Source organism: Diabrotica virgifera, chromosome 5 (assembly GCF_917563875.1).
Source record: "Diabrotica virgifera virgifera chromosome 5, PGI_DIABVI_V3a".
NCBI classification, from domain to species: domain Eukaryota; kingdom Metazoa; phylum Arthropoda; class Insecta; order Coleoptera; family Chrysomelidae; genus Diabrotica; species Diabrotica virgifera.
The window spans coordinates 8,594,729-8,622,609 of record NC_065447.1 but is presented as its reverse complement, the minus strand read 5'-3'; the positions used below and the strand labels follow the sequence as shown (position 1 = coordinate 8,622,609).

Here is a 27,881-nt window from a genome sequence, read left to right as displayed (position 1 = left end):
TACTTTAAAAAGAGTAAAAACATTCCTGCGTAATACGATGGGACAACCTAGACTTAGTGCCTTGTCTATGCTGAGCATCGAGAAAACGCTTGTCAAGAGCATTCCAAATTTCAATGAGAAGGTCATAGACTATTTTGCAGAACTAAAGGATAGAAGAATTGACTTAAAATATAAAAATATTTAAAGTAAGTTTCGTTTTAATAAATTTACAATTTATTATACTATAAATATTCCTATCTATATATCAGTCAATAACCTGTTCATACCATTTTTCCTATATTTTTTAAAAGATTTACTCTAAAAAAAGACAAATTTAATTTTCGGAAAACTAGGGTAAATAGTATTGAGTTTTATCTAAGTCTGTATTTTTTATCTAAAATATAAATGCTAAAAGATCTTTTAAATACTTTAAAAAATCAACAGTTTGAAGTTTTCAAACCAAAATGACCCCCCTGAAGATTGACCCACGAGCCGCCGCTGCTAAAACTCCTAATTTTCCCAAAAAGCAGGTTTTTGAAGGTGGCGCACCTTACGGAAAAAATTGAAAAAAAAATCAAAAATATAATTTTTAAAATACACAAAATAGAAACAATTAGACCTGCAGCCATCACCAAAAAAAGTTATACGCTTTTTTCGAAATTAATTTTTAGATTGAGAACGCTAATCAACCATGATCACTATCAAATATTTAATTACTGTCACCAAAACTGTCAATGTCAACTTTTATTGGGTTGCTGAAAACATAATTGATTATAATTATGAGATTAGTTAATCAATTAAAATAACAATTATTAACATAATTGATTAAGTAATTTCATAATTGTAATCAATTATGTTTTCAGCAACCCAAACAAAGTTGACATTGACAGTTGGTGACAGTAATTAAATATTTGATAATGATCATTGTTGATTAGCGTTCGAACAACCGGCCCTGAATCTTTTTGGGGGGGGGGGTGAGAATCTTCAAAAGACCGTCTGGGAAGGTGTCCCAGGTGTGTCGGATTTAGTCCGGCACGCTTCACCGCGTGCCGAGGCCGCCTACCGACTAAGCTCACCCCCTCTTTCTCCAGCCGACGAGTCTGGAACCGCACTTAGCGTGCATGTCTGACCCGCCGACCTTACTCCCAACTCCCCTCCGGCACTCTCCGCGTGCATTCCATGGGTTGGGCGGCCACCCAGCCCTCCCCACCCGCACGAGCATTGCACCAGACCGGTCGGTGAAGCAACCGTCCGGCGCAACCTATGCGCGGGCGAGACGGCCGGGGTGCCCCCCCCCCCCCCCGATGGAACTAGCAAAACAGAACCAGTTGGTAGTTACGAGTAACGCCAATCATTCCTACTCTCATCAATTCATACACACTCTCGTATCCACTTAGTTTTAGTTAAAAAAAAGAAAAGAAAGAAAAAAAAAGGAAAAAAGGTGCAGTTGGCAAGATTGGATGTAAAAAGTCCTCCCCTGCCAACTACACCAGGACGTAGCGAACAAAGTATTTACAAAAGAAACACGAATATAACATAACGGAGACAATACACAAAGCACATGGTCTCCTACTGATTATGTCCTAAGCGTGCACCACATTTAATACATAAAATTTGTGTAAAAAAAAACGATAGACTTGGAAAATAAAAAAATAAAATTAAATAAATAAGTACGCGATAAATTATAAAAATAAATAAAAATAATTTAAATTAAAATAAAATAAAAAAAAAATAAAATAAAATAAAAATAAAAATAAAATAAAAATAAAAATAAAAAGGCAGTGTGGTTTGGGTGTAAAAGGTCCTCCCCTCGCTGACTGCCTACCACAGCCGAAACATCCCTGAATCTACGGGTCTTTGAAATTTTTAATTTGATTGATAGGGGAAGAGGGGTGATGGGCTAATATTTCGCTGAGTGTTATTATTGAATCATATAGCATGTAAAAGAATGGCAAGAATTGAATTCTGGGAGTGAGGATCTTAACGGGGGATAGCCTTTGCTTATTATTATATAAAGACTATCACTTCATATTTGCTACAGTCTTCAGGTACTTCTTCTAAAGTTTGTTGTGCGTTACATTTTCTTCTGTATTTCTATTCTTCTCATATTTGCTGTAATTTCTCTTGGTATTCCCAACTTCGCCGTTTACAATAGCCCTTGTGTTGTGGCTATGAAGGTATTGTCTTTCAATACATCCCTCCTTGTTGATCTTTCCTTCTTTCCAGGATTTTTGAGGTCTTCCTCATCTTCTGCGGTTTGGTGGAACTCATTCCATAATGCTTTTCGGGAGTCTTGGATTTTAGATCGTCTGGACATGTCCGTACCATATCAGCTGCTTTATCTCCACATCAGCCTTCAATAATCATTCATCGTCTTAGCTCATCGTTGCGAATCCTTTCACTGTTAGATACTCTAATTGAACTCTTACAGACGTCCATTTCTCCAATTTTCTGCTGCGCATAAGATCATCCAGCCACAAACGTCCACTGCTAAACATATGCCTTTTCCTCGTATTCCAGCCTTGTTTATCCTGCGCTGCTGTCATCCAGTTTTTATTTAGTCTTCTTAAGTCGTCAGTCCATCTTGTAGGCGGTCGACCGACGCTTCTCTTGTATTTATTTGGTCTCCATTCCAATAACCTATTTTTCCATCACCCATCTATCATTCTAGCTATGTTTATGAGGCGTGTCTACAAATAGTCGCGCAGTGGTACCCTCGGTAACAATTCTACCCTCTAATAATGTATTATAAGTAGTACCAAAATAAGTTTTGTTGGCTACTTGGATTACAACAGTAAAAATAGGAAGAATGAAATAAATATCGACTGAACCAGGTAAACTGTACCTATATTTTCTATGTAGTACCTATTTCCATCATTGAGACTAAAAAATGTGTATTTCATTGTTAGGAGTACCACAAAACTAACACAAAACAAATAAAAAAAAAGTAAACAAAAGGCCCAATAGGAAAGAGAAACTGCCTACTCGATTCCCACTGAAGTACCGAACCTTAAACATATTCAATGAACCCTCCACTGCACTCTCGTGTTTGTTTATCTCTAGGCTTGTCTACAAACAGTCGCGCAGTGGTACCCTCGGTAACAGTACTGTCGTCGCAACCGCGCTGAGAGTAGGTAGCAATACAAATACAGCAGTCGGCAGGTGATCGTACTCTGAATAAGATTGATCAATGAACATCGCTCTGGAACCGTGTTAAATGGTACTCAGTCGTCCAAGACGGTCTTCATTAACATGTACTTATATAGTGGTAGTACCGAATTTTTTTTAATGTCAGAAAACAGTAAATTCATTTTCGGTTACTATTAAATGACTAGTTTCGTGAAGTACTTTGAACTTTGAGTGCGATGAGCTAACTGTTTGGTTTTTGTGAGTGGTACTGCCTTTTTGGTCAAAATGAATGTCGAACCGGATAGCTCTACTACTATGAGTTCTTTGGACTTCTGGGATTACACGATTGAGCTTGAGTGTCTGGAAGGGAATCAAGGTTTGGAGCTTTTTATACTCATAGGCTTTTAGCACTACAGCAGCGATTCTGTAAAATTTGTAAAAAATATCAGTAAATATCTAATAAATGTATTAAAAACGAGAATTTATTAAAAATAAACAATCATCCAGAAACCAGAAACCAGAAACCAGAACAAAAAACTAAAAAACCCTATTTTAACTTCTGGTTTATTTGTCTCTTTAAGTTTGAACCGGATAAAATTATTCACCTTAAAAAAAATAGGGCATGTATGTAAAATAGGGCAAAAACACGTCAAATAATACTTGAAGGGGGAGACATTATGCCCTATTTAAGCTTGCCGGGAAATGCACCCTCTCACCCCCCGTAGCATCCCATAATTTTTTTAAATTACTACCCCCTTTTTTATTTTATATTTGGATTCTCCTCTTTGCACTGATTTCAAAAATGTATAACACTTATAAAAGTGATTAGTTTATGAGAAAAATAAATACAAAAGCAAGAAAACTGGATTGAATAAAAATTATTTTTTTTAACAATTTTTTAACATTTAGTTTTTTAATTTTACAATAATTATTCAAGCTTTCAAAAGTCATTTTGAATAATTATTGTTAAAATTTTTGGTAGTGAAATGTTTATTCTAAATGTTTGTATGTAATAAAATTGTTATAAAAATATTTTTTTTTCAATCCAGTTTTGTTGCTTTTGTATTCATTTTTCTCGTAAACTAATCACTTTAAGCATCAAGTATTATACATTTTTGAAATCAGTATAAAAAGGAGAATCCAAATATAAAATAAAAAAGGGGGTAGTAATTTAAAAAAAAAATAGGGGATGCTACGGGGGGTGAGAAGGTGCCTTTCACGGCAGGCTTAAATATGGCATAATGTCTCCCCCTTCAAGTATTATTTGACGTGTTTTGCGTTTTTCCTAAAAATCAGTGGTTCCAAAGTTATTTAAGATGGATAGTTTTATCTGAAGAGCACAGCCCTAAATATGTATTTTTGTCTTGATATCGGACCTCACACTAAGCAAAGGCCCAATTTACAAGCATATTTATTATTGTTATTTGGAAATAAGCTATAATGTTACTTAAAAATAAGTTTATTTACGCGTTTCAGTTTCTAATCCTTGGGCCCACCATTTTAAAAAATAAAATATTACCTCCTTCATGAAACTTTTTTTGTTCAGTTATTCATGTCGAGTCAGGCAACTTTTTCATTTCGGAAAATTTTCGCGAGGGGGGCATTTCGTAAATATAGATTGGTGCGCCCGACAACAGGAGTACCCCTAAAAAATTGTCGGACAATATTACCAGTAAATTGTAAGTATTTTCATCAAACAATCCTGCAATAAAAATCATCATTTATGACTCCAAAGTGCGTCCCCATGGGGGGTCGCACGCGCCATAAAGAGTCATTAAAATGTATACCCTCACAGCTGATTTTTGCAGGATTGTGTGATAAAAATATTTAAAATTAACTGGTAAAATTTTCAGTAGTAATTGCACAAGAGCTCTAAAATTCTATATTAATTTTAGAGATCGAGTGCAATTTGTTGCGATTATTTCATGAATAAAACTGTTCAAAACCAAAATTTTATTGTAATTTATTTATGTAATTACAAATTAGTACAATTAAACAAACAGTTGTTATAAATATTAATTTGACGGTTGAAAGTCATGACTTTTATAATTTTTAAAACATTAATTGTCATTAATGTCACTGAATGTATTTTTTCGTAGCAACGAAGGGCATCTGACGTAATATACTTGACGACGGGAAATTATCAAAAATTATCGATTTAATTTAGATTTCTGTAGTTCTATTGGTCAGAATCTCCTATGAGAATGAAATAATCCGACAAATTTTTAATATAAAAACCTCTATATTTACGAAATGCCCTCTTCCGAAAATTATCCGTATGAGAAACGTTGGCCGACTCGACATGAATAAAAAAAAGTCTCATGAGGGAGGTAATATTTTTTTAATGGTGGGCCCAAGACTTCAAAAATCGTTCTCAAAATCATTAAAACATTATTAACTTAAACCAATTTTATTTTTGTTGCTTGGTAAAATAATTCTAATAATTCATATAAAAACAGATTTTAATAATTCAACAAAATTCAGAAAAATCATTTAGGTATTTGGTCTTATGTTTAGTTTACCCTAAATATTAACAACAAACTCTGATTTTATATGTATGTTATTTTAAAACGTAAATGATGTATTCTCGATATGTTATTGACTTACTAATCGTGGTATTTTCTTTTTATTAATTTTTTCTTTTATTATTTTTAACCAGATCCTACTGCATTCTGGCGAGAAATTTGCGACAAATGGGTTTCATTAGAGCGGCTTCTTTGATTTTTCTCCTTTTTTCCTGAATTTTTTCTCATGATTTACTATCGGATCACTAACAGTAAAATTTTACTGTCATCATTGCATGTGGTTGTCTTTTTTAAGACAAATCATATTAATGTTTTGTATTTTGATAACGATTTCTAAAGTGGACATCGAAACATCAAAATAAATTTATTTTAAAGTAAAATTGTGGCTTATTCCCAACTAAAATAGTAAACTGCAATATTCGCTCCGAGCGTTAACAAAGTGTCAAAACAAAATCGACCGACCTGCTCATGGTGGCGGTTGCTTGAATCTTTATAAGGACGCTTTATTGTATGTTTAAATGGGACATTAAAAAAAATGCCATACCACGTTATTTGTTGTGTTGTTCGCTGTAAAAATACATGGAAAACTAGTGATGTGAAATACTTTTATTTTCCTCGTTCCCAAAAAAAAATTAGATCAAAGACTAAATTTATTAACGCTGTTATAAGGATGAAGTGAGGTTAACTTTTTCTATATATACAAAGGATGTGGCAATATACACATGATAAAATAATATTATTTACGATTTTATAAGTTCTTTACATATTACATACACTTTTTAGCTCTGATAAATCCGAATTGACTCCAAAAAGTACGGATACGGTATGTCCTATACAGGGTGTAACAAAAATACAGGTCATACATTTAATCACATATTCTGGGACCAAAAATAGTTCGATTTAGCCTAACTTACCTTAGTACAAATGTGCACATGAAAAAAGTTACAGCCCTTTGAAGTTACAAAATGAAAATCGATTTTTTCCAATATATCGAAAACTATTAAAAATTTTTATTGAAAATAGACATGTGGCATTACTATGATAGTAGTATCTTAAGAAAAAATTATAGTGACATTTGGAGACCCCATAAAAATTTTATGGGGGTTTTGTTCCTTTAAACCCCCCCCCCCCCAAACTTTTGTGTACGTTCCAATTTAATTATTATTGTAGTACCATTAGTTAAACACAACATTTTAAAAACTTTTTTGCCTCTTAGTACTTTTTCGAAAAGTCAGTTTTTATCGAGATATTTTGAATATTTGTCAAATCCACCACATATTTGTATATGGGTAAGTACGATTATGGAGACTTGATAATAATATGAAAATTTATTTATGATTTACATTTTTAGGTATATTTTGAACCATATTAAAAAGATGTCACATCTCGATAAAAAGTGCTTTCTCGAAAAAATACAAAGAGGCAAAAAAGTTTTAAAAACACTGTGTTAACTAATAGTACCGCAGTAAAAGTTTAATTGGAACATACACAAACATTTGGGGGTTTAAAGCAACAAAACCCCCATAAAATTTTTATGTAAACATATTAAAAAAGAAGCCGCAACTCGATAAAAACTGCCTTATCGAAAAAATACTAAGAAGCAAAAAAGTTTTAGAAATATTGAATTTAACTAATGGTACCACAACAATAATTTAATTGGAACGTACACAAATGTTTTGGGGGGTTTAAGGGAACAAAACCCCCATAAAATTTTTATGGGGTGCACAAATTTCACTATAATTCTTTTTTAAGATGTTTCTGCCATAAGAATGCCACATGTCCATTTTCAATAAAAAATCTCTAATAGTTTTCGATATATTCGAAAAAATCTATTTTCATTTTGTAACTTCAAAGGGCTGTAACTTTTTTTATGTTCATATTTATACTAAGGTAAATTAGGTTCATTCGAACTATTTTTGGTCTCAGAATATGTGATTTAATTTATGACCTGTATTTTCGTTACACCCTGTATAACCTCACGATCTCAAATTATGTCAATAAATCTTTATCGACGACAAAAAATATTTTTGTTGAACTATAAATGACATTATAAAAGAATAACTAATGAATTCTAACAATTTGTATTCGTTTAACAAAATTTTGTTTAACAAAATAATCCCATAAGAGTCAGTACTAAAACGTCCTTACAAAACTGACAGCGTGTCACGTGACTGTAAATTTCTGTAAATAGAGGGGAGACGCACGGAGCCAATAGTGAATTTGAAGCTGTATGTAAAAAATATCTTATGCGCTCATCTCGGGACTGAAAGGTCAGTTAAAAATTGATTTTATGTTTGTCAAATTTCTCACCTTTAGTACCATCCTTGGATTTTAAGCTTTCATTTGACACCTCATTTGTCATTCTACCTGGTATAATAACGGAGGAGCTATATTCGCGGTCGGACGGACCGACGGACAGACAGCATAAGTCAAATTTCTCACTTTTAGTACCATCCTTGGATTATAAGCTTTCATGTGATACCTCATTTGTCATTCTACCTGGTATAATGACGGAGGAGTTATATTCGCGGTCGGACGGACCGACCGACAGACAGCCTAAGTCAAATTTCTCACCTTTAGTACCATCTTTGGATTATAAGCTTTCATTTGACACCTCATTTGTCATTCTACCTGGTATAATGACGGAGGAGGTATATTCGCGGTCGGACGGACCGACGGACAGACAGCCTAAGTCAAATTTCTCATTTTTAGTACCATCCTTGGATTATAAGCTTTCATTTGACACATCATTTGTCATTCTACCTGGTATAATGACGGAGGAGATATATTCGCGGTCGGACAGACCGACCGACAGACAGCCTAAGTCAAATTTCTCACCTTTAGTACCATCTTTGGATTATAAGCTTTTATTTGACACCTCATTTGTCATTCTACCTGGTATATTGACGGAGGAGTTATATTCGCGGTCGGACGGACCGACGGACAGCCTAAGTCAAATTTCTCATCTTTAGTGCCATCCTTGGATTATAAGCTTCTATTTGACACCTCATTTGTCATTCTCCCTGGCATAATGACGGAGGAGCTATATTCGCGGTCGGTCGGACCGACGAACAGACAGACTAAGTCAAATTTCTCACCTTTAGTACCATCCTTGGATTATAAGCTTTCATTTGACACCTCATTTGTCATTCTACCTGGTATAATGACAGAGGAGTTATATTTGCGGTCGGACAGACCGAAGGACAGAAAGCCTAAGTCAAATTTCTCACCTTTAGTACCATCCTTGGATTATACGCTTTCATTTGACACCTATTTGTCATTCTACCTGGTATAATGACGGAGGAGCTATATTCGCGGTCGGACGGACCGACGGACAGACAGCCAAAATCAAATTTCTCATCTTTATTACCATCCTTGGATTATACGCTTTCATTTGACACCTCATTTGTCATTCTACCTGGTATAATGACGGAGGAGTTATATTCGCGGTCGGACAGACCGACGGACAGATAGTTTAGGCCAAATTTCTCACCTTTAGTACCATCCTTGGATTATAAGCTTTCATTTGACCACCCCCCTTATCATTCTACCTAGTATAATGACGGAGGAGTTGTGGTTACAGACAGACGGACGAACAGACGGACATGGATAATCCAAAGTTTTCACATTTTTTCAAAATTGGGTGAAAACAAAAGATAACTCTATTGATGTAAGATAATATTATAGATATCAGCTTATTGGAATGTTTATATTGATTGTTGGCAAATTGTTGATAAGACTCGATTTTCATTATTTTAAAAGAAATATTTACTGATTTAAGACTTAACTGATGGTGTTTTGACTCCGTGCTGACTTCACGGAGGTGAGTATTATGCCATGCCGGATTAGGTTCTGCTGGACCCTGGAAGCTATCCTCAGGCTTTTTATATTCCGCCAAACATCGTATTACCCCGTAAAACACAAACCAAAATAATTGCCAATTTGGGAGATTTAAATTTCATCGTTATATAAAAAAACAATTTTACGTTTTACTCTCCCACCCATAACGCCTACAAGACCCGTTTTCGTGTCCTTTGCAGCACCCTTTCCCAATCACTTCTCAGGATTCTGTTTTTCATAGCGTTTCATATGTATATTTTCCATCTCATAGTCTTCTTCTCCGTCTTCTTGCCGGCAAGTGTCAGTCAAATCTCCATATAGGATAATATTCAGCACTATGCTCTAAAAGATCATTTTTTGCTTTCTTGTGATAGAGTGTTGTTCCACATCACTCTATGGTTCCTCAGGACTCCATTTCGTGGCTTATTTTCTCCGTATTTTCATTTCTTCCTCTTCTTCTTCCTACTTTATAAATAGGCTCAATGCCTGTTTTACTTCGGTTTTTAGCCTCAATGGACATTGTCTGACCATCTTTTCCTCGATCGTCCCAATGATCTTCTTCCATGGGGCGATTTGTCTCTTACTATTCATACTATTCTATTTTCTGTCATTCTTTCTATGTGTTGATTCCATTCTATTGTTCTTCTTTTGGTACACATGTTTATTTCTTCTATACAACATCTCGCTCGTATTTCGTCACTTCTTACTCTGTCTCTTAGAGTTTGGTTTGTTATTTTTCGTAAGACTTTCATTTCTGCTGTTTCCAGCAGTCTTTGTGTTTTCGCCGTATCTGCTCTTGTTTCCATCACTTGTTCTATTATTTTGTTATTTACGATCAATTTACATCGTCTCGGTTCCGCTGATATGATACGACTATCGATTTAGTTTTCTCTGTTGAGATCACCATGTTGTACATGAGATCCGTGTCTTCGAATTCTTTAATTAATCTTTGTAGGTCATCTTCATTTTCAGCTGTTATTATGGCGTCGTTGGCATAGCAGATTATCTTTATTTCCTTTTCTCCCATTCTATATCCTCTCCTTTTCTATTTTCATTTCTATATTCTTAATACAAGTACTATCTCGGCTTATTATTGAGTCTAAGTACTTATAGTATTACAACTCTTTAAGTTCATATCCGCAACTTCGGATACAATATAAAGTATTCGATCTTACACATATTTATCTTACCGTAGCTCCTATTCTTCCTTTAATTTCCTTATCATATATTCCATGTTCTCCCTGTTTTGTGCAAAAATCACTTGGTCATCTGAGAAAAGTATTGAATCTAATGTATTCTCTTATACTGGTATGCCCATTCTTCCACATTTTCTATAGGTACCATCTTTTCAAAGCCTGATCTATGTATAGGTATATTAAAAAGTGTAGGTAATAGACCACATCCCTGTTTTAATCCTTTTGTTGCGATTATTCATCACCATTCTCTTTGCCTTATCCCTATGCGGGATACCCCGGGGAATGTTAATCCCCTTTACCAACATGTCCTGCCTTATCGTCTCCCCCCAGGTCTTCTTTGGTCTTCCTCTCCGACTTCTTCCAGGAATCTGCACTTCAGCAATTCTTCGTATTGGGTGATTAACGTCTCGACGTTGAACATGACCAAACCATCTTAACCTATGCTCTCTCATTTTGGCATCAATTGGTGCCACACCTAGACTTCCCCTAATATACTCATTTCTAATTTTATCCTTCTTTGTCACTCCACTCATCCATCTAAGCATTCTCATTTCCTCCACATGCATTCGTTGTTCCTCTTTCTTTTTCACTGCCCAACATTCAGTTCCGTACATCATAGCCGGTCTTATGGCTGTTTTGTAGAATTTTTCCTTCGGCTTCATTGGAATTTTTCTGTCACACAATTCACCACTCGCTTCTTTCCACTTCATCCATCCAGCCCTAATTCTACTGCATGCATCTCCATCTATTTCTCCATTACTCTGTAATACCGAACCCAGGTACTTAACACTATTGCTTTTTACAATCAGTTCACCATCCAAAGATACCATTTTATTTGTAGTAACTCCATCTTTAAATGAACATTCTAAATACTGTTTTTGTCCTACTAAGTTTTAAACCTTTTTCCTCCAGAGCTTGCCTCCACTGTTCCAGTTTTTGTTCTAAGTCTCTTTCACTATTTCCTACTAATACGACATCATCAGCATACATTAAGCACCATGGAATTTTACCCTGTAGTTTCGCTGTTATCTGGTCCAAAACTAATGATAATAAATACGGACTAATACACAGAGCCTTGGTGCAATCCTACTTTCACATGAAATTTATCAGTCTTTCCCACACCTGTCCGAACACTAGTCGTTACTCCCTCATACATATCCCTCACAATCTTTACATATTCACCAGGGACTCCTTTCTTATTTAGTGCCCACCACAGAATCTCCCGAGGAACTTTATTATATCGATGGCTTAGTGTGAAAACCTCGTATCTCATTTTACAGAAAATTTTACACGAGTGACTTTAAACTGAATTTCTGCATATTTTAACCTAAAATATAACATGAAAAATTTATGTGTAATGATCTAAATGTAATTAGAATCAAAAATGTGTAACGAAAGTTTTTTGTTTTAAGTTAGAGTATGCAGAAATTCAGTTTAAAGTCTTTCTTGTAAAATTTTCTGTAAAATGAGATAAGAGGTTTTCACACTAAGCCATCGATATGCTTTCTCAAGATCAATGAATACCATATGAGCGTTTGTTTCTTTACTCCTGTATTTTTCCATCAACTGCCTTATAATGAAAATTACATCTGTTGTTGATCTGCCCTGCATAAAGCCAAATTGATTCTCGGGTATTTCGATCTCTTCACGTATCCGTCTATCAATTACTCTTTCCCATATTTTCATGGTGTGGCTAAGCAGTTTTATAGCCCTGTAGTTTATACATTGTTGTATATCTCCCTTGTTTTTGTAAACAGGTACCAGTATACTGCTTCTCCATTCGTCTGGCATTTGTCCAACTTCCATAATTCTATTAAATAGGCCTGCTAGTTACCTTGTTCCTGTCTCTCCCAATGCTCTCCATACTTCCCCGGGAATATCATCTGGTCCTACCGCTTTTCCTTTCTTTATTTTTTGAAGCGCTTGAGCCACTTCCTCGTTTGTTATTTTGGTGACCATTGCTGATACTGTCTCCGTTGACTCTACAGGCTGTCTGTCAAATTCTTCATTTAATAAGCTGTTGAAGTACTTTCTCCATCTCTTTTTCACATCCCTTTCGTGAACTAGTATATTATTATTTTCATCTCCGATACATCTAATCTGATTAAAATCTTTTGCTTTCTTTGCTCTCTGTTTGGCTATTTTATATATCTTTGTTTCGCCTTCCCTGGTATCAAGTTGATCGTATAGGTTTGAATACGCTTCTGCTTTGGCTTTTCGCTACTGCTACTTTCGCTTCCTTTTTCGCCACCATATAGTTTTGAAGATCTGTGTCGGATCTGGTTTCTTTCCACTTTTTATGTTTTTGTTGCGATTATTGTTTTTGTTATTTCATTGCCTCACTTTATTGGCACCTTCAAAATCACATAATTAAAATTCGTAATGAGGAATGAAATCGAAGGGTTCCGGAATAATTACTGAAATATGAAGCAAAATGTTTATCAACAAAATTAACAACTTACGAAACATTAATAAACCACTTTAAGAGATAAGCATTGCATCGTTCTCTTGCGTTGAATAAATGCATAACATCCTTTAATTTGACCCTGCCAAATGCCTTCTTAAGGTCTACGAAACAAAAATATTTCGGTTTAATATATTTTAATGATTTCCCTTGCACTTGCTTCATTATAAATTTAGCGTCGGTGCATGATCTTCCCGACCTATAACCTTGTTCTTCTGCGAATGTTATAATTTTATTCAGTTTGTTTGTTATCACTTTGGTTGTGAATTCACTACAAAATACTACCTCACTAATAGATCGTCTCGGATTTAATCTACAAAACAACCGCACATTTAAAATTCATAATGACGAAGGTGATTGAAGAAGGACTTCGAAATAATTAGTTAAATATGAAGCAAAATGTTCCCCAAGCAAAATTAATAACTTAAGAAACTTTAATAATGTGATTGTATATGCACTAAAAATTACAAATTTCCTAAACATGATCGAATGTTTTCCACTTCGCTAAACTCAAAAAATCTAGATTAATTATATCAAAAATAATTGTGAACATTTATGCTTTGGCTGTTACTAATTTCCTCGAATAAACAGTAAAAATTTTGCAATTAACTTTATAATGTGGATAATGCGAGTGAATATATGCAATAGCGACAATTTTGATCTTACGAAAACTGGTACACTTACCAATTTGTTTATATAACGTACCGAAGAAAGAAGTGCATTTCGCAAAGCTGGTACCTTTATGAGGTTGTGGTTTGGAGGAGAGCAAAGAAGCTAGTTTTTGTGTCTTATGACGGGTATTGAGACATGATGAGAGTTTATAGCAGTTACCCTTACCAACGGACAATTTTCTACCATTCTATTGACTTTTTTAATGGTATTAACATAATGTAATTTAATTTTAAAAATAGCAAATTCTTCTTCTTCTTTTTCTTTCTAGCATGATCGGTCATGCTAGTAGCCTACTACTTGTTCATTGTCATGAAGTCTTCCCCGGACGATGAGGTCCAGCATTCTCGCCATCGTTTTGGTGGTCTACCCTGTGGTCTTTTATCAGGGGCGTCATTTGACAGGGTCAGGGGGGGCATTTGCCCACCGTGACCATGAAAATGACTAAAATTTACAAATACTACATCAATTTTATTACTATAGTATTGTATAATGTATTGTATATATAATGCTTGCCCCCCCCCCCAATCAAAATTTCAAATGACTCCCCTGTCTTTTACCTACTGGGTTATACGTTTTTGCGCTTTTAACGAGTCTGCTGTCCTCTTGTTACATTTTTGTTTTCCTTCTTTTGATAATTCTTTAGAATTTGGTGATTAATATGTGACTTCTCAGTAATTCTTTTAGATGCTGGTTAGGTAATATTGATCGGTGTTAGGATTTCACGAATTATAAAATGGAATAAAATGGTCCACACAAGTATGTTGTTCCTAATATGGAAATAATTCGACAAGCATTCTTTTTTAGGGTACCGTCTTGGATTCTGGTACAAATTTCCAAAATTCGGTATTAGGCGTCGACTTACAGTTTTATTTTCGAGCTTGATCTTCTTGCGTCTCTATTAATTTTAATTCTCCAGATGTTGTTTGGGTCATATATTGGTAATAATAAAAAATTCACCTTATGAACTATGTTCAAATGAATTCGGAAAAAAATGAAGAGACGATTTAACATATTTTAAGTCTTCAAATCTATTTTGGAGTTCGGTCAATATTCCTTCCGGCTTTTTTATATACCTACTCGTTAAGTTTTTCTAGTATAATATGGTAAAAAAAAATTTCTAAGTCGAGTAAAATGACTTAAATGCAAAACGTGTAATACAAATTACAAATTACATCTGTAGCAAGAGTTATACAAAAATCGGTCTGTATTCGGTTGATTACTGACTTTTACATTGCGCCACTCTTATGTAATGTTCGTTAGCGCAGTTTACGATGTGTCATATCATTCTTATCTTGGATGGAAATGGAATTTGTTACAAAGTATTTCATGTTTGTTGTCAGTAAATTAAAAGACATTTTGAAACACATATTATGGAACGATAATAATTTTTTTAAATCATATTTAATACAAAATTGAAAAATAACTCGGGTACAATCGAGAGCCACAAGTAATCCTTCAAAGAGCCGCATGTGGCTCGCGAGCCGCAGTTTGGCCACCCCTGTTCTAGAGTGTTGGGCGCTAACATTATACTTAGATGTGTAGAATCCATGCTGTGTTAGCTTTGGCATTTCCTCATTCTGATTGTTTTCATCTGTCAGTTTTTTAGATCTGTGATTAAGGGTTTGAAAATCGAATGTTAATGCAATATGGTGATGTGAATCAGCGTGTAATGCTGGTATGGGTTAGTTTTCGGTATATTGTATATCGTATGCTTTTTTCTTCCTTCTTTATAACTAACAGACTAAAAATGGAAATTGTCATTTTTTCTTCTCTCGTTCAACGGTAAACTATATTTTGGGGTGTCTGCTGTTGATGTGTTGCATTTCGTTGTGTGTTGTTTAGTTTTCTTCTTCGTATGTCCAGATAATACATAGCGTGACCGCTGTATTATTCTGCGAGATTAATTCGAATGGTATTTTGTCTATTAAAAGTTTTTTCTTGCGAATTAAGTATCTTAAATGATGGACTTCCTCTTATTAGAAATTATTACATCTATGCACGAACTGTCAACACATAGACCTTAGGGAAGAAAATACGCGAGTTCGTTGACACTAAAGCTAATAAAAAATATTATATTTTAAAATTCTCACAGAACTAAATAAAACAATACATCAATGGAATTAGAAAGATGGTATTGTCAGCAATTTGAGCGTATCCTTCATAATGTCATGTTTTATGTTTCTATTCAACAAAATAAACAGCGGTGAAAAATTCCTTATACTAAATGTTTATTATTAAATTAATTTAAACTTAAAACAATTATTTAGCTATTAATATTTCTGGTTTACTTTCAATTTACTTCACAAAGATATTGGTATTCTTATTAAATAAAACACATTTTTTGATTAGATTAATTTTCTCTTGTATGGCTCCGTTACTAAAAAGTGGCCTATCTTACTATTTTTTTTTCACATTGATTGGTAAACAATGAAGTTTAGAGAAGGAATCAAATGAATAATGGAAGATAGAGCCATAAATGAGGGAGAATGGTGAGATCTTGCCAAGTGGAGATCGAAGTGTGAGATGCAACAGAACAACAACTAGCCCAAAAACAAAAACCAGAAAACAATAATTTGACCAATTACTATTTTCATGTACAAGAATCACAATAGATTAACACATATTAAAGTTCTTGAAGATCTTTAAGGCTTAATTTGTACCTTCGTATTTCTGATGATAGGTAACTTTATTTAAATGAAGGTGACGAGCTGGTATTTTATAAATTTAAAATAGAAGAGACTTGGCGAAGCGACGAAGATGTCCACTATCAGATGGTACTAAGAACAAAACAAGAATAAGGAAGTTACGGAAGTTACAATGTCCAAATATAAGGAAAGTGAAAACAAGGAAACTCGTAAGAATAAAATATAAACAATCGTGTAATAAAAATGTAACAAGCATAGAAAAAGATACAACTACAAACAATAGACAGGAGTTTTACACAAAGATAAAAAATATAATGAAAGGTTATAGTCCACAAACAATCTATTGAAGAAAGAAATTCATAACAGACACAACAGAAATTTTGAAACCCCGGAGATAATATTTTAACAACTTACCTCTGAATATAAGGGGTACAGGCAACAGAACAGAAGAATCGACAGAAATGTCATTAATTGATAGCAAAAAAGCAAAAGAGCCTTCAAATGATTTTTGGGTCGTAAGATATTTTTTCAAAGAATGTAGTTCCTCTTGATCCTTACATAGTTTTCTTTTAATGCATGATATTGCACGAACACATGTTCCACGTGTGGTCCGGATTATTTAGACGAGTTTGGTATACAAACCATGAACTGGCCACCCTGCAGCCCTGATCTAAGTTCCATAGAGAATTTGTGGGATATTCTTGATTGTCAACTCTAGAGCCGACAGCCTCCACCTGACTCTCTTGACGTCATAGAAGTTTGTAATGCAATTGATCAAGGTCAAATGCGACTCTTGATTTTGAAGAATGCCTAGTCGCCGTGAAGAAATAATTATTAACAGAGATGGAAATATTAGTTATTAAGTATTTTTGAGAGATGGAACTTGTTAAAGATTATTTAAATTATGGTTTCTTAGAAAGATAGGTAAAAAAAGGTAGCTTGTTTTTTTTGGCTTGGATGCAAGTCCATTTGCCACAAAAAAAGGTAGGATGAGCTCATTTGATTTCTTCGTGGCATATTCATTATCAACGGAGTTTACAATTTAAGATATTTGTAACATAACACAACTTTCAAAAACACGTCAGTATAGTAATTCTTTAAAAATGAACGTAAAATGTGAAATAAAAATCAGCGAAATTAATGGTTCAATAGAACGTAGCTTCAAACTTACGGTACATTAAAGGTGGTGTATGTTAATTTTGGAGAGTAGTATATACAATTTAATACGCTTCTGCGACATCCATCATGAAAAAATTAGACAAGGCGTGAAACATGAACAAAACATTATTTAATATTTATTACAGTTGTAAAAGTGCTTTAACTAATTTTGCATACTTACTTTCACCACCTTACACAAGTTACTGAACATTTAACTATAAATATATCTGATGAAAAGTATTAAAGTAGACATAATGTAAACGACAATAAATATCTCAATACAATGCTACCATAAAATCTCAGGAGTTTTAAAAAGTTTTTTTAGTTTTATTCACACGGCATATTAATTAAATTGTCTAAAACAATTCGTATGGTTTTAAATTCTCGGTTAATTGTCTGTAATGTACTGTGAAACTTACGATTTTTTTTTTGTTTTCAGGTGAGTTGAGTTCCCCATGCATTCTTATTCATAAACATAAGCTGTAAGTATTCTTTAATTTTTACGTAATATTAGGTTAGGTTAACGAACTCTTGTATTTACTGTATAAAATAAGAAAATGTTAAAAAATATATTATAATATAGTGTCTTGTGTGTCTGGCAATCTGCCGTTCTGATTAATTTTTTTTTTGGTTCCGTATCTCTTTACCACAAGTTTTTATTATTTAATCATCTGATTTGATTATCTCTTTTACGTTCAATTCTACCTTCCGTAATTAACTGGCATCTCTTAATCCTACTATGGCATGTCCGAGAAAGTCCAGTTTTCGTTTTTTAATTGAACAACTTCCTCATTTTTATCCATGGCATACGCAGCATTCTATAATAGCACCAAGGTTCAAATGTCTCTATTTTTTTCTGATTGTTTAAGTACCCAGGCCTCAAAGCCGTAGTGTAACATTGTTAAAACTTAGCAGCGCAGTAGCTTCATTCTTAGGTCCATTTTAAAATTTTGGCGGATGCTAAATATGGAACACTTGAGATTCTGTAAACTATTAGCTGTAAATAGTTGGCTCCGGTCTTATTAAAGGAAAGTTAGTTTGGTCTTTTATGATAATCACACAAAAATCGTGTTTAGATGAGCGCTAAGTACTGGGATTGAAAATACCAAAGCAAAAAATTAATTATTTGAGTAGTTCTCTTATATTTGGTACATTTTTCGCAAAGTTTTAAGGATTCCCTACACTGGGAGATAACCACCGATGATACCCGGGATCACTACTAGACTACCATCCACCGAATGGTGATGGTAGTGGAGGACAGGGCTCATACCTTGAGCCCTTTCCTTCTGAGTCATTTTCTTCAAATAATCTCCGCCTTGAGCTTTCTTGAACCATTTACTCATGATACCCATTACAGTATTCTACAACACTGTGTAGGTCTAAAGGATGTAGGTATACCATTATGTTTTTAGTTTCCTTGAAACCGCCCCATTGTATACAGGTGTCCCTTGACTGGCACTTGTCTAGTAAGAGAGGCTGTTATTACTCGTTGATTTCTGCTTGTTTTCCGCAGTATTTCAGCTCTATTAGCACATGCCAGTTCAATGTGCTTGATTTGGTTAAATTTCCCAGTGAGATTTGTGTTGCCTTCAGATTCAGGGTTTTTTCTAGTTGCAGACGATGCTTTCTGGTACTCGATGATGCTCTAAGGGCAAGTTCATCAGCTCTTTTGCCTTGTATTCCTCGGTGACCTGAATCCTATACACAAAGTTTGAGCAGCGCAACAACTTTGACTTGTCTTTCTGAAATATGAACCGACCACTCCGTCCCCGCTTAGCATAAACTGGCGGATATGTTTAATTTAGTCCTGTGGTGACAGGTTATATTATAGTCCGTTCTTTAACGGTAAAATATTGCAAAACCTCTAAATTTTAAAGAACCGCTTGGACTGACATGAAATTTGGCATACACATAGCTAATAAGTCAAAGAAAAAAGTGATATTGTGCCGATATGTGCTTTTGCCCTGGGGGTGGTTTTCACCCCCTTTTGGGGGTAAAAAAATATTCGTCCAAAGAAAGTCAGGAAATGGATAAACTAGCTAATTTTAAGTAACTTTTGTTCTATAGACTTTTTTCACTAAGTCAATACTTTTCGAGTTATATGTTCATTTTTTCAACAAAATAATCACGCTTTTAGACGGTTTTTCGCAAATAACTCAAATAGTAAGAATTTTGTCGAAAAAACATTGTTGGCAAAAATATAGCCTGTAAGAAATTTAAAAAAATGGTGTATATATCTCGTCTCTACACCTAGTAGAACTAGAGTTATAGCTAATGAAATAAAAGGTTCATATTCGTCAAATTCCAAATGGAATACTTTAACGTGAAATAACCAAAAATGAAGCACATTTCGGGGAAAACTCATTACAACTTATTTAAAGTGTTTAAAAAAAGCTTCATTTTTGTTTTATAAAAAAAAATTCTAGCATCAAAATTAAACAAGTTACGCTCAAAATAAAGTTAGTCCCTTTTGGTTTTGGTAAAAAAATCGAGAAAATCACCCCCTAATTAGTATCTTAAATGAACTTAATCGTTACGACTTCACAAGTTTCTTGACTCGTGTATATATTGTTTGTATGATCTGTAAGTTTCATCGGTTCAAAGTCCTTATTATTGAAAGGGCTGTAGTTAAAAGCGGTTGAACGAGTCACTGATCACGAATGTATGCAAATTTAGAAACACCAAATCTTAATCAATTTTTGTCTAACAGAAAAACAAAAAAATACATGATATTCAGAAAAGCAAAGCTGACTCTTTTTGTTTTTCGAGATTTTTTGTATCTCTAACAATTTTTAAGTTATTTTGAAAAAAAGCATATTTTTCAAAATTTAAATTTTTAAAAATTTTACTTTGAAACCAAATTTTTTCAAAAATAAGCACTTTGAATCGATGAAACTTACAGATCATATAAACAAAACATAAGTAAAATAATTTGTGGAGCGCTAACGATTAATTTCATTTAAGTTGTTAATTAGGGGGTGGTCTTCCCGATTTTTTTTTGCAAAAACAAAAGGGACCAACTTTATTTTGAGCGTAACTTGCTTAAATTTAATGCTAGAATCTTCTTGTAAAAAGAGAAGTAAAGCTTTTTTTAAACACTTTAAAAAAGTTATAATGAGTTTTCCCCAGAAAGTGCTTACTTTTTTGGATATTTCACGTCGAAAAATTCTATTTGAAATTTGGTAAATATGAATCTATTTTTCATTGGCTATAACTCTGGTTCTACGAGATCCAGAGACCTAACGCTTACACCATTTTTTTTACTTTTTTATAGGCTATATTTTTGCTAAGAACGGTTTTTTCGACAAAATACTTACTTTTTGAGTTATTTGCAAAGAACCGTCTAAAAATGTGGTTATTTTGTTGAAAAATGAACATATTCACTCGCAAATAACTCGAAAAGTGTTGACTTGGCGAAAGAGCTCAAAACTTACTCAAAAGAACAAAACTTACTTAAAATTAGTCAGTTTATCCATTTCGGGACTTATCTTGAACATATATTTTTTCACCCCCGAGATGGGGTGAAACTCACCCCCAGGGCAAAAGCACACATCGGCACCATATCACTTTTTTCTTCAACATGTTATCTATGCGTATGCCAAATTTCATGTCAATCCAAGCGGTTCTTTAAAATTTAGAGCAAAAACCGTGAAAGAATGGACTAATAGTCAAATGTGTGACTGCGCGCTACCGCATGTTCTCTAATGACGTGCAGCCAGTTACTGTTGCGAGAGCGAGAAAGTCGTGCCATGTTTGGTTGTAGAACGCATTGTTATCAAATTCCTTGCAAAAGAAAATGTTGGTCCCGCTGAAATTTGGCTAAAAAGACTAAAAAATCAATATAGGGAATCCACACTGTCCAATACACAAATGAAATGTTGGCATGGACAAGTTCGTGAAGGACGAGATGCCGTACAAAACAGAAGTCTTCAATAACATCCAAAATTTGTCCGATAAAGGCGAAAACTCGTTTATCTGCAGGCAAAGTTTTAGCGACATGTTTTGGAATTATCGTGGCGTTTTGTTGCTGAATTTTCTTCATGAGAGACGAACCAGTAATGCAGCTTATTACTGTAGTCTTTTGGACCGTATTCGAGTTGCCTATAGGGGCTGTCCATTAATCACGTGAGGCTCGAAAGGGGGGGAGGGTTCCATAAAAAATCACGAAACATCATAAGGGGGGAGGGGGTCTAGTAATAATATCACGTGTATTTATTTTTTAAGGAAAAATGACCGAAACTCAACTGAAAAGTGGCGTTACATGTATTTATTTTTTCGTCAAATGCACACAAAAATCGAAAGTGTGGCATTGGTGTGACTGATAAAAAAAATTATTTCTCATTCTAATATTATATAAACCAACAACACATTAATTTTCCATTCAAATTTCTGTAGCGACATGGGATACTTTACATGGTAAAGGACTCTTACGAGTTCTTTTGTTTTGAATGCACCATCAGATGTTTCCACTTAGGAATACTGGTCAGGACTCTGCCGTCTTCGATATGGGCTTTTAGTCTTAACATATAATATGTATTAATGTATTATACCTACTATCTGATTAATTGGTAAAGTGGTGGGAGTTATTCTGTTGTTTTGACACTGAATATCTACGGATCTATGTAAGAATCGGAGGCATGTTTCTTCTTGGATCTTAACAATAGACTATTTGACATATTCAAACATATGTTTATTGTTACAAAATTTTGTACAAGGTAATCAAAATATTATACTATTCTATTAACAAACTCAATATTTTAGCTCATATATCAATACTTCAAAAGTATTGCCCATGCCCTACACAACTTTGTCAAGCATGATCTAGCTAGAGCAATATTTATCTTTACAAATGCACCTGGTATAAGCGCGTTCAATCGCGTTGAGAGAAGAATGGCGCCTTTCAGCCGGGAATTATCTGGACTTACACTTTCGCATGATTCTTATGGAACCCAATTGGATGAACAAGGGATAACAAAAGGTCATGACCTTGAAAAAAAGAACTTTCAGACGGCTGGTGAAGTTCTCTCAGAAGTATGGAGTAATATGGTTATTGACGGCCATGGCATCGTAGCTGAGGATTTCAAGCCAGATAACATTGTTGAAAATTTTATTCCAGATCTGTCTTCCCAGCAGTGGTATAGCGAGCATGTGTGAGAAAGTCAATATTTGCTTTAGGTATATAATATGTGGAGTTTTATACGATTCATTCTTTCGGAACGCTTCGTTATACCTCCTTACCTTACCCGATTTTGCAGTCGTCCGGGGCCTATACATTCCAGAGCCTCAAGAGCATGATGACAAGATCCATCATGCTCTATTTCTTGACTTATGTCCTTCTATGACCTGTATTGCACTAGCCTGCAGAAGGATTATCAGATATTTTTGAAAGGGCATGTCAGCGGGGTGCATTGGACTTCTGTACAAAGAAAAAAGCTAAAGCGCATGTGAATACTTGTCACAAGCAACTGACTCTGAGAAATAACACTCTAGAGATGCACAATGTTTGTCCTTCCTGCATCCTCACGCGACGATCGAACGGTAGATTCTCTGCGTAGTGCGCGAAAATAATGACGCCGAGTGGCTTTGATGAAACTGATGCTGATCTTCAACAAAGCACTGTGCCAACAACTGACCTGCTAGATGCTTATTCAGTTATTGGTGTTCAAGAAAATCTTGCTCATTAGTGATCCGATGATACCTCACATTAAAATGTTTATGTATAATACATTTAGTATTTAATACTAATTTAGTACAAAAATGGTTTTCGCATTTTTTTCATTATTTTTGTTAGTCAAAAACAACCTGCAACCTCTCTGTCTACCTCTAAACGTTATTATTGTAGTCTTGAATTTTTTATAAAAAAATTATTGATATTATCTACCTACTATACGTGTATATTATAGATATTAAAAAAACAGATTTTTTGTAGATCCTAAAAAATACACGTGATATAGGGGGTAGGGGGGGGGGAGTCTTAAACCTCACCATGTATCACCAATGGGGAGGGGGGGTTAAAAAATGCAAAAAATACATCACGTGATTAATGGACGGCCCCATAAGTCCAAAAGACGAGGATGTCGTATATACGAGATGTGTTGCTCTTGCATGACAATTCCCGACCGCATACAGCTGACAAGGAAAAATAGCGGAAATGCATTGGAATCTCGTTGAACATCCTGCATACAGTTCTGATCTTTCACCATGTGATTACCACATGTTCGGTCCATTAAAAGATTCACTAGGCGAAGCGAGTTGTGATGATTGTTGTTTTTATGAAAATGAAATACAGAAACTTCCTAGCCGCTGGGAAAAATGCATACAGAAGGAAGGAATGTATATAGCAAAATGGAGTATTGTTTAATTGTTGTAATTATAATTCAATAAAAGTTATTAGCAAAGATCAGTTCATATTTGATTCACCTCTCGTACATAGCTAGGATACAGCTAGCGAATCCACTCTAGCGTTTTTGGTGCAAAATTCTTAGTTTTCTTTGAAAATCTTTAGTTGTCAAAGTAGACAATGTTGACTTTCTTTTAAGATAAAGTTCTTTTTCTTTTACTTCTTTGAGATATTTCGATCTGTTTAATTCTGAAGCTGCCTCTGGTTAATTTCCCTGGAGGTAGAATGCCAACTATCCCTCCATATTTTAGGTGGTCTTACGGGGGACTTAAACCGGGCGGGTTGTTTTCTAAGACAATTTTTGAGAGTCTATTCTCATCCATTCGTCTTACGTAGTTGTACCACATCATCTTGTTCTGTCTTCCCCATCTTACAATATCTTGAATTTTGCATTACTCTCTAAAGTTAAATTTAAAATATTGTTAAGCAGGGTATCGTGCAGTAAGTACTAGTAATTGTTGGTAACTTAGATCTATTGTTCAAATAAGCTAAAGTAATTGTAGTAAATAGATATGCCATTACCAGTTAATATTCAAATTATAGCTACTTACGTGACCTTCAATAATAAGGTTCGTGTTGTGCTGATAAAAACTGTTGTTACAGTAAAGTGGTTGTTACTAGATAATTAAAAGAAAAGAGGTGTACTTATCTACAGAAAATATTGACTTTGGTTAACCTGGTTACATTGTAATACATTGTAACGTGGCAAAAATCTGGTATGTTACATTAAACTACATAAATTAAATTAAAGTCATTACATGACTTTAATTTTTGTAAATATTTTCTCAAGAATTCAATTGGTTGGCCGTGCTAATAAAATACTTGTTATATTGTTACCACTCAGTGTAATTCTTACTTAAATATTCTGTGTTTCCTCGATTTGACTGTATTGTGAATCATCTGTATGAAACAACCGTTAACTACGATAAACCTTCGATAAACCTTTTTAAAAAGTTACCGCTTAGGTGTGCTATCATAAAATGCTCATTAGCACAAGCCACTTCGCACTTTTCACTAAATTGCTGTTGGTTTTTGTTTGCAAATATTCAAACTAATTTCTTCAACCACCCACTATAATCAATCTAAAGCAGTGGTTCTCAATATTTTTGAGTCTTGTACCACAAATTACCTTTTATTATTTTTGGTACCACCTAACTGAAATACCTGTCTAGTAGGTACTCTAATTAACTATAACAGTGATGCTGATATGAGCTGTTTTTGCTTTTCGTGTACCACCGCGAATAATGATATGTACCACCAGTGGTACATGTACCACAGATTGAGAACCGCTGATCTAAAGGATTTACCGAAAAACAAAAAAGTAACTCAGTAACGGTATCTTCTATTTAAATATTTACTATAAAAAGTCATACCTTTTCCTTTCTATTTTATTATCTGTTGTGCTGACGAAATTATCAGTAGTAATTGCACAAGAGCTCTAAAATTATTGAATTTTTCCCGAGTGTCATTTTGACAGTTTTAATTATTTCAAAGTGTCACGAGGGCAAAAATTCTATATTAATTTTAGAGATCGAGTGCAATTTGTTGCGATTTTTTCATGAATAAAACTGTTCAAAACCAAAATTTTATTGTAATTTATTTATGTAAGTACAAATTAGTACAATTAAACACACAGTTGTTATAAATATTTCACGGTTGAAAGTCATCACTTTTATAATTTTTAAAACATTAATTGTCATTAATGTCACTGAATGTATTTTTTCGTAGCAACGAAGGGCATCTGACGTAATATACTTGACGACGGGAAATTATCAAAAATTATCGCTTTAATTTAGAATCAGAATCATTGGTCAGAATCTCCTATGAATGAAATAATCGCACAAAAATGTACCTACGAGATTTTTAAGTGTGTTTCAAAACCCCTATTAAGGGTAAGATCTTTCATTGTACTTTTTGTTTCTTTATACAATTTTTGTATTTGTATCTTTTGCTTTTTGCATATTTGACTTCGTATTTGCTGATACAATTAGAGTACTTGTTCCAAGTTTATCTTAGTTTATCCCGTTAGGAGTTATTCCATTGGGAATCCGTTTTTATCCTGATTGGGAGTTCAGTTCCTCCCGAATCTAAGTGTAGAGCCCTCTTATATTAAAGTCTTAGTCAAAGATTTGACTGGTGTAACAATCAAATTTCTTCTCATCTAAGATCCGTACCTATGCAAATTCCTTTGACTCCATCCCTCATCATAAGGAATTTAAAGACTAAAGCAAAAAAAGGGAGAGACTAGAGTTACATTATGGAAGTCACGACTTAAATTGACCCGTCTCCGATCTTTCACATTATTTACTTCTTCTTCTTTTTTCTCAGCTTTTAATTTTTTCGTCGCTGTTCCTTACTCTTATTCGCCACTCATTCCTGTCCATCGTGTCTTTTTACTTAAATCTTTCGTTCTCAGGTCCTCTGCCACCAAGTCCGTCCATCTTCTCCTCGAAGAATATCACAATATTTTCTGGAATGAAGATATTCTTCTTCTTCCCTACCCTTAATGGAGGTTGGCTACTAAATTTTGTCTGCCTTCAGCGTATTAGCTGTTCAAAATTTAGCCCTATCTATTGTCGAATGTTCCTTAGCCATGATAGTCTTTTCCTTCCTAGTCCTGAATGAAGATATGAACACTTGGAAGTTTTTAAATTATCATCCTGTAATTACTGTAACATTTCTAGGATGAACTCTCCTCTCTCTCTCCATCGTTATGTCGTGTATTTGTACGTCTCCAAAGACCTGTCTCTGATCATTTCTTTTAACTCATACTTAGCTCTTTTACAACGATCTGTAATTTGGTCGATCCATCTTATTGGAGGTCTGCTCTCATATCATGTCCTTCTTCTTTATGTGCTGTCTCCTAATCGGAGGTTGGATATCATCCTCACTATCTTTACTCTATCTACCGCTGCTCTGAATAGTTATATTGAACTGCATTTAATCCACTCCCTTAAATTATTCAACCATGACACTCTCCTTCTTTCTATACTTCTTCTGCCTCTTATCTTTCCCTGTATTATCAGTCTTAGCATTTCATATCGCTGTTCCCTCATTACGTGTCCCAGATGTTATGATTGTTTTATTTTTATTGTGTTTATTTATTTCGCATTCTTTGCCTATTTCTCGCAATACTTTCTGTTCGTTTTCTTCTGTGTCCATGCTATTCTAAGCATCCTTCTGTAACACCACATTTCAAATGACTGTAGTTTATTTATGTGTTCTTGCTTCATTTTCCAGCTTTCAAGTCCATTTTGCAGTATTGAAAACACGTAGCATCTCAAAGCTCTTACTCTCAGTTCTAATCTAAGGTCTTTGTTGCAGAGAATTGTTTTCATTTTTACAAACGCATTTCTTGCTATTTCTATTCTGGCCCTTATTTCTGTTCTTTGATCATTCTTCTCTGAAATCCAGTTTTCTAGATATTTGTATTTATCAACCCTTCCTATCGGTACATTTCCCAAAAGTAAGCTTGTTTGTATGTTTGTTTTCTTAGTTATTATCATGTATTTTGTCTTTTTATGTTCATTTTAGTCCAAACTTCAACTTCAGAGTCAAACTTCAACTGTTTGTCTTGTTTAGTAGTAATTGGGATTGTTCAGCAGAGCTTGCTATAATCACGGTCGTCACGGTGTCATCTGTAGATCTTATGTTGTTAATAGATCTTCCGTTAATTATTATTCCTTCACTTTGAGATAGTAATGCTTCTTCAAAAATGACTTTACTATATACACTAAAGAGTAATGGAGATGTCCAAGAGTAATAACATGTCCAAAGTATTTTAATTGTTGGAGATGGACTTTCCTGAAGAGCAGTTTGCTGATCTCTGCAAGTAGAGCTGCAGTATTTAAAATTAAATTATTTGTCCTGTAG

The 27,881-nt window shown here is 34.3% G+C and overlaps 1 protein-coding gene across 1 annotated transcript in view; it reads left to right on the top strand.

Moving 5' to 3' along the window:
- The first annotated feature begins 3,068 nt into the window (after positions 1-3,068).
- Positions 3,069-27,881, top strand: part of LOC114331047 (cerebellar degeneration-related protein 2) — a 168,717-nt gene continuing 143,904 nt past the window's right edge. The window contains exon 1 of the mRNA XM_050651269.1: positions 3,069-3,484. Coding sequence (XP_050507226.1) covers positions 3,394-3,484 — 91 coding nt within the window. The 5' untranslated portion in view covers positions 3,069-3,393. The remainder of the gene's footprint in view (positions 3,485-27,881) is intronic.